General features: G+C 38.0%; 1 protein-coding gene across 1 annotated transcript in view; it reads left to right on the plus strand.

Annotated features, from left to right (window-relative positions):
• Nucleotides 1-8,692, plus strand: part of MATCAP2 (microtubule associated tyrosine carboxypeptidase 2) — an 81,560-nt gene that overhangs the window by 2,455 nt on the left and 70,413 nt on the right. Inside the window, exon 2 of the mRNA XM_023739576.1 lies at nt 6,387-6,456. Coding sequence (XP_023595344.1) covers nt 6,387-6,456 — 70 coding nt within the window. The remainder of the gene's footprint in view (nt 1-6,386; nt 6,457-8,692) is intronic.

The raw sequence follows: 8,692 nt of genomic DNA on the forward strand, positions 1-8,692 counted from the left end.
AAAATATGCTACTTATATACCAAAGGTACTTGAATTTTTTTTATAATTCATTTTCTTTTGTTGTTGTTTTTGAGAATATACACAGCAGAACATACGATGCTTGAATTTTTTTTAAGTACTAGATAGGAAAGGGGTGTGTGTGTGTGTGTGTGTGTGTGTGTGTGTTAAACAACAATGGAAAATGAGTCATTAGAAAATTATGTAGCCGTTGTGCCTGCAGGCTTTTGCCTCTGTAAGCCTTAGTCCTGATAGTAACTACCTCACTGGGTTCTAGTCAAGACTAAAAGAGATAAATAAAGCATTCAGTGCAATATAGCCACTCAAAATATTTAATCTTCCCTCACAATCCCCCTATGTCTTTGGTTTTTACCCTGATTATAATAATAATGACAACCACCACCACAATAGTTTAAAAAAAAAAAAAAGCAGAACTGTTCTATCAGATTTTCTTGGCTGTAATCTTAACGGAAATGAGCCCTGATGACACAATGGTTAAGCGCTCAGGTGCTAACTGAAAAATTGGCAGTTCGAATCCACCAGCGTCTCGGTGGAAGAAAACACGTGGCGATCTGCTCCTCTAGAGACTGTTGTTGTTAGGTGCTCGAGTCGGTTCCGACTCATAGTGACCTATGTACAACAGAACGAAACACTGCCTGGTCCTGTGCCATCCTCACAATCGTTGCTGTGTTTGAGCCCATTGTTGCAGCCACTATGTCAGTCCACCTCTTTGAGGGTCTTCCTTGTTTTCACTGACCCTCTATTTGCCAAATATGATATCCTTCTCCAGGGACTGGTCCCTCTTGATAACATGTCCAAAGTACGTGAGATGAAGTCTTGCCATCCTCACTTCTAAGGAGCATTCTGGCCTTATTTCTTCCAAGACAGATTTGTTCCTTCTTCTGGCAGCCCATAGTATATTCAATATTCTTTGCCAACACCATAATTCAAAAGCATCAATTCTTCGCTCTTCCTTATTCATTCTCCAGCCTTCACACACACGAGGCAATTGAAAATACCATGGCTTGGCTCAGGTGCACCTTAGTCCTCAAAGTGACATCTTTGCTTTTTAACACTTTAAAGAGGTCTTTTGCAGCAGATTTGCCAAATGCAATGCGTCTTTTGATTTCTTGACTGCTGCTCCCATGGGCATTGACTGTGGATCCAAGTAAAATGAAATCCTTGATAATTTCAATGTTTTCTCCATTTATCATGTTACTTATTGGTCCAGTTGTGAGGATTTCTGTTTTCTTTATGTTGTGGTGTAATCCATACTGAAGGCTGTAGTCTTATCTTCACCAGTAAGTGCTTCAAGTCCTCTTCACTTTCTGCAAGCAAGGTTATGTCATTACGGCCTAGGAAACCCTGCGGATCAATTTTACTCTGTCACATAGGATTACTTTGAGTCAGAATCAACTCGACCACACACAACAACAATCTTAATGGAAGCAGATTGACAGGGCTTTCTTTCGCCACTGGGTGAATTCAAACTGCCAAACTTTAGGTTAGTAGTCGAATAGTTACTATTGGTTAAACACATAGTCTGTGCCAGGAACTCTGCTGGAGCCTCAACTCCACTCTCTAGAGCACTGCAGTTGCCTCCTAACATGTCTCCTTCCTTCCATTCTTAGCCCCTGGTAGTTCATCCTCTGGGTTATAACCCAGAATAACCTTCTCTTTTTAAAAAGTGTGTTACAAAATATTTCTGGTTTTTAAAAAATATAGAGAATAATAAATCAGATAGTGATGCACTACTACCTAGTTAAACACACACACACACACACACACACACACACACACACATAATTGAAGTCTCCTGTGTCCATCCCTGATCTCATTCATCTTCCTGCTCCCCAAGGGTAAACCTATCCTAATTTTGATGTTTATTATTCCCATGAGATTTGTATACTTTTACTACATCTATATATATAGACGGAGCCCTGGTGGTGCAGTGGTTAAGAGCTCGGCTGCTAATCAAAAGGTGGGCAGTTTGAATTCACCAGCCGCTCCTTGTAAACCCTATGGGGCAGTTCTACTCTGTCCTGTAGGGTTCCTATGAGTTGGAATTGACTCGATGGCAATGAATTTATATATATAGGTGTATATGCAAAACATTATATATTGTGTATATATATAACTATATATAATATATAGCTATACAATATATGCTATGTAATGTTTGCATATATACCTCCATGAACAATAATATAGTGATTTGTATAAATTTTATTTTTACTGTTTCTGCAACTTGCTTTTTATTCGGCTTGCTTTTTTTGCTGAATGTTTGTAAAATTCATTTTCACTGATAAATGTAACTACATTCCATTCATTTTCACTGCTATATTTTATTGTATGAATATACTATATATATCCATTACCCTGTTAATGAACATTTTGCTTGTTTCCAATTTCTTGATTCAAAGATCCCATGATACAATGAATTATTATATCTCCTTGTACACACATACAAAACTTTCTGTAGAGTAATATACCTTGAAATTAGTGGATCATTTAAAAAATATGTATTTCAATACTATTACTAGATATTGAAAATAAATTGTTCTCCAAATGATTATAAAAATTTATACTCCAGTCAGCAGTCTATGAGCATGCCTGCTGTTCCATATCCTCCTCAATACTTGGACACTTAAAATTTTGCCACTCATTTGTGTACAAAGGTATTTTATTTTGCCTTTCTCTTATTACTAGTGAAGCAGAACATTATTTCATGTGTTTAGTGGCCTGTCAGTTTTCCTTTTCAACTTTATATCCTTTGCCTATTTTTTGGTGTGGTTATTTGTTTTATTAATTCATAGGCTTTGTTCGTTCACTATTTTCTAGGAAAATAAACCTTTGTTGGTTTTTTAGGTTATAAATATTTTTTCCTAGTTTGTGGTTTCTCTTCACTTTATGATGTCTTGGATACACAAGTTTTAAATGTTAATATAATTAAATACAGTAAAACCTGTGAAAGCTGGAACCTGTATAAGGCAGAAACCTGTCAGAGAAGGAAAACTCAAATACAAGGGTAACTCAAAAAGTATTGCTACAAAATCATAGAAACTTTTATTAAACAAAAATATCAAAATGCGAAGCTATTGTTTCTCGACATATCCTCCATCTAGGTCTATACACTTCTGAAGGTGGTGTTTCCGTCTCTCTTAACCCTTCCCCGAAGAATTCTGCACTCTTCGATTTACACCAAGTCAAAATGGCAGTTTTGGCATTCTCCAGGGACCCAAATCGTGTTCCTTTTAATTGTCCTTTGAGTTTTGGGAACAAAAAGAAGTCTGAAGGGGCAAGCTCAGGGCTGTAGGGTGGATGGGGTAAGGTTTCCCAACAAAATTCTTGTAGGACAGCCCTTGCTACTCTTGAAGAATGAGCAGGTGATTGTCGTGATGGAAAAAAATTCCTCGGTGCAACTTTCCTGGCCTTTTTCTCACCGTTGCAGTTTTCAGTTTCCTTAAAACTTCTTCAAAATAAGCCCGTGATTGTCCTGTGTCCTTTGAGAAAATCTGTCAAAATTACCCCTTTAGAATCGGAAAAAACAGTCGCCATAACCTTCTGAGTGGTCTTCCCTCTCTTGGCTCATTTTTGAGGTCCTCCCGACCTTCCTTAAAATGTTTGATCCATTTAAAACTGTTGTTTTATGTGGGGCAGCATTCCTATAAACTTGTTGCAAAGCTTCAATGATTTGGGAAGATGTCCCCTTGAGTTTTGTTAAAAATTTTATTTTAGCCTTGACCTTAAAATTTTTTCCATGGCACAAAAAGTATCCTTTTTTTGGAAGGCACCCTAACGAGACTAAGACAAGTGTATTACTGTGAGAACTTATCTGCAGCTATCCACTGATGGCAGAGACATATTTAACATGTTTTGTTTGCAATAAATCTGTGCATGTATGAACTGGAACCCTAGTAGTAATACTTTACTTACCCTCGTATTTTCCACTAATTTAGAGTGATATAAAAGTGGTAAGATTGCACCTTGTCAAAGGCAGAAAACTTGTAAGATCCAGAAAAACAAGGCAGTTCCGTCAAGTTCCAGCTGTCACAGGTTTCACTGTATATATTTCTTTATTAAAATATGTGCATATCATGATATCCTTCCCTATCCTAAAGTTATAAAGCTGTTCTTGTATATTTTCTTCTAAATGTTTTAAAGTATGGTTTTTCATGGTCTTATCTTTGAACCATTTGGATTGATTGTTTTTCATATGAATAACCAAATGGCTGAGCAGCAGTTCTTATACATTCTCTCCCCCACTGACCTATAATGCCACTTTTGTAACATAACAACTTCTCATGTATATGACATGTTTGGGAGCTCTTTATTCTGTTCAGTTGGTCTATCTGTCTATTCTTCTCCCAATATCACAGTCTTAATTATAAGTGTTGATATCTTGTAGGGCAAATTCCTATACTTTTTCAGAATCGACTTGCCTAATTTTGCCCCTTGTTCTTCCACATGAATTTTAGGGTCAGATTGTCAAGTTCCACAAAGGAAAAAAAAAAAAAAAAAGACACCTGAGACTTTTAATTGGAATTGCACTGAATTTATTACATAATTTGGAGAGAATTGATATCTTTGTGATATGAAGCTTTTCTATTTATGAACATAGTATATCTTCATTAATTAAGGCCTTCTCTAATACCTTCCAATAACGTTTATAATAGGCTTCCATAAAGATCTTTAAACTCTTTCGTTAATGTATTCCTCTTTCTCTTTTTTGTTGTTTTTGCTTTTGTAAATGGTATCTTTTTAACTATATTTTAAAACTATCTATTGCTGATATACAGGAACATGATTGATTGTTGCAAGCCTACTGAACTATCTTACAAGTTTTAGTAATTTATTTATACAGAGGAATCTTTCTAAAATGTAAATTATACAGTATCACTTCCTTGCTTAGGGCCTTTTTATTTCTTCCCATTGCAATTAGAATAAAATGCAAATTCATTATCATTGCCTGTAATACCCTATGGAGCCCTGATGGTGCAGTGGTTAAGGGCTTGGCTGCTAACCAAAAGGTCAGCAGTTCGAATCCACTAGCCACTTCTTGGAAACCCTTTGGGGCAGTTCTATTTTGTCCTATAGGGTCACTATGAGTCACAGTCAACTTGACAGCAATGGGTTTGGTTTTTGGTATAATACCCTATGTGATTTGGACACTGTCTGCCTCTCCAACCATCAAGGATTTTCCACTGCCCTAGATCTACCCATGACTGGCTCCTTATTACTTGGGTCTAAGGTCACATGTGCTACCTCCTCAAAGAGGATTTCCCTAATCGGGTGGCCATATCCCTCCTCTCTGGTCCCCTAATCACTTTCCATCCCGTTCTTCTGACTTATTTTCTTCATTGCATTTATCACTATTGGAAATTATGTTAGTTATGTGTTTCTGTTTATCTGGTTCTCCCTACTAAAAGTGTAAGCTACAGAAGTTCGGGGCCTTTTGTCTTATTTGTGGCTGTAAATATTTGCTGAATGAATGAGTGAATGAATAACTATTATCCCTATTTTAGAGATGGGGGGAGTATGAGATGCCAAAAGGCTACATGACTCCCTTAAGGCCACCTAATAATTTGAACTAGATCTGCCTTGTTTCAAATCATAGCATGTTCCAGTTCTTGACATTTCAGTTTATTTATTTTGATCAAGGAAGACACAATAATGATGTAAAAGTTTCCTTGAGCTATATATATCCAGAAGAGCTGAATAGATAGCAACTATGTTTTTCTCCTGGAATGGCTATCTTAAAAAAAAAAAGAAAAAGAAAGAAAGAAACCCAAACTATTAAGAAAGAAAATAAATATATGCTATATTCACATGATTACTAGCATTTACTTCAGGTGTGTCTACTAGTTCCTTCATTCTGTAGAGTTTGGCCTAAATGATGTTAATATTCAGCTGAAAGTCATCAAAAGCATTTTCCCTAATTATTTAAATAAAAATCACAACTTCTCAAGTTATTTAAGTAAGATCTGCAACTTATTGTATTAAGAATCAAGAGAGTGAAGCAGAGAGAACTAGAGTTGCGCTACTGCACATGTGGCTTCAGAAAAGGGCAGGGTGAGGGGTCAGGGCTAATACTTGGGCATGGCTAGAAAGCACCAGCTATCACATTTAAAAATTTTTAAAGATGGCCCTAGGAAATGAGTATTTGCTCCTTCTAAGAGGCTTCCTTTTCAACAAAGAAGATGATAATCATAAATTTTGCAGATAAAGTTGGTGAAGGGCTGAAAATCACAGAATTTTGACAGCATTGACTTCAGTAAGGACATTCCAAATGCTATATATTTACAGTTAATTTTTCAAAATACATTCACATGCTTGTTTTATTCACAAAACCAATACAATGACATTAATTATTATTCTTATTTTTCCAGGGAAAAAGAAAGGCAAGATCTAACCATAAGGCAGTCACAAGAAGGATTAAGCTCAAGATCTCTACCTCAGGTTATCTGGCTAAAGGGCCACTTCTTTTACACACTTATTATAATGAAGGAATAAGAACCATCAGAGAATATTATATACATGTTACTTAAATTAGTTGATTTGTTATAATTTCTTTGATGTTAATATTTCTTAACACTATACAGATTTTTTTTAATTCTCTAATCGATCGATGAAAATGTTTTGAATTCCTGAGGGAGGTTAAATAAACTGTGCTTTGGGAACACACTGTATTGTTTCTAAAGACCAATGGAACTATAAGCATATCTCTCTTTGATCAATAGATTATTGTTAAAGTGTCTATAGCTTCAATATCATTTTTAATTTCTCAAGTGGGTAATAAGGATATCAAAGGAATTCATATGTAAAGGATCACAGTAAATCCTCCAGTAAAGAAAAATAATTTTTATGTACTTATTGCACTATAATTTATATATTGAAAGCTTGATGTTTCATACCTGGATTTCTTCAAACTATATTCATAAGTATAATTTTTAGTAATTCCATATTAAAGAAATCAGCTCTTAAATAGACAAAATAGCAGCAGCCAGTGTCTCAATGTTCATCAAAGTGCCTTTACTGAACATCAAAGAGAAAATCTGCTCCTTAAATTTGATACAAGAAAAGAATGTGCCAGATTCATTGTACTCCAATGACGTCTGTCATGAGCTTGCTTGATCTTCTAAGCACTTCAAAAACTTCTCCTCACATACTACTTCTAGGCTATGGTTCTACTCTCTCACTGATCCTTCCAAATCTGGAATTCATGGCATCCACTTTCACTCTTCTCTCTGCTTCTCACATTATGACATCATCCCTTGCCTGGCATATCATAGGCCCTCAAGAAATGATTTCCGATCAATTCTCCTACCCCTGATCTCATGGCTCCTCAAATTTTCCAACTAAACTGACCTCCTCTTCTCTTCTACCCATCCAGCCACAAGTATGGCCATAATTGTAATCTAATCAATACTTAGAATTGCTTGTCTCCAAGATTTCAAACTCCAAAACCGGCCTCCTGATTCTCATCTTGAATCCTTACCTTTTCTCCACTGCTGCTCACTGCTACTGAACCTGCCAGTCCTCCTCATCCTGATCTGACCTTCAGACCATTCTCCTTTCCCAACTTTTGGTCAAATTAAAAATGTGATAGCAGAGTTCCAGCAAAATGGTGCTCTAGGCAGAAGCACCACGCCGTCCCTCCACAGCAAAGATTCAAAAAACTAAGCCAAACAGAGAATACAACAATCCTGAAACCCTAAAACATCAAATCGAGAACTCAGCCAAGCACCAAATGGAGTGAGAAAACTGAAAGAGAACAGAAATCGAGGAGAGATTCATGCAGAGGTCCCCTACCAGCTAACGCAGCGCGGATCCGCCATCTTGGACTCCTATCTGAGACCAGCAAACGGGGTACAAGAAAGCAGCCTCATGGAGCATCCAGCAGGAGACAAAAGAACCGGTAATTTGCAATATACACTTTCTCACCCCCCACCCTTCTTCACCCCGACTCAGCCTCCTCTGCTTCCCGCGGCCACGATTTCTTGACTCGTAATCACCGCCTGCTTGGATTCCACACACCCGAACAGGCCGGCTCTCTGAGTGCCATTTGTTGGCTTCTGGTGTTGCTTTTTTCTGCTTCTTTTGATTTCTTCCTTAGCTCTCACCACCTCCCCCTCCTTTTGCTCAAATACCTGGCTCCGTGCACCATCTTTGCTTCTTCCTGAGGGGCTGCAGAGCTCTGGTAATGTGTGATATACACTTTCCCACTCCCTACCCTTCTTCACCCACACTCGGCCCCCTCTGCTTCCCGCAGACACAGTCTCTTGTCCGAGAAACACCAGCCCGCACTAGCTGGCTCTCTGAGTGCCATTTGTTGGCTGCTAGTGTTGCTTTTTTCCTGCTTCTTTCGATTTCTTCCTTAACTCTCACCACCTCCCCCTCCTTTCACTCAAATACGTGGCTCCGTGTGCCATCTTTGCTTCTTCCCGAGGGGCTGTGGAGCTCCGTTCGAGTGTGGAGCTGCTTCCCGGTTTGGGCTGCCGCGCTGGTGGGATCCCGGGGCTTTTGTTCGTTTGTTTGTTTTGAACTGTTTGTTTGTTTTCTTTTCCTTTTCTTGAGTTGGGAGCCCTTTCTGGCCAGGCGGTGCTGCGTGGCAATGAGACATCCCCCTCGACTTGCACAGCCATGCACAGGGATCCCTGAGAGCATTTCTTTTTTTGTTGAGTTTTTTTTTTGT

Source organism: Trichechus manatus, unplaced genomic scaffold (genome assembly GCF_000243295.1).
Source record: "Trichechus manatus latirostris isolate Lorelei unplaced genomic scaffold, TriManLat1.0 scaffold00137, whole genome shotgun sequence".
Taxonomy (NCBI): domain Eukaryota; kingdom Metazoa; phylum Chordata; class Mammalia; order Sirenia; family Trichechidae; genus Trichechus; species Trichechus manatus.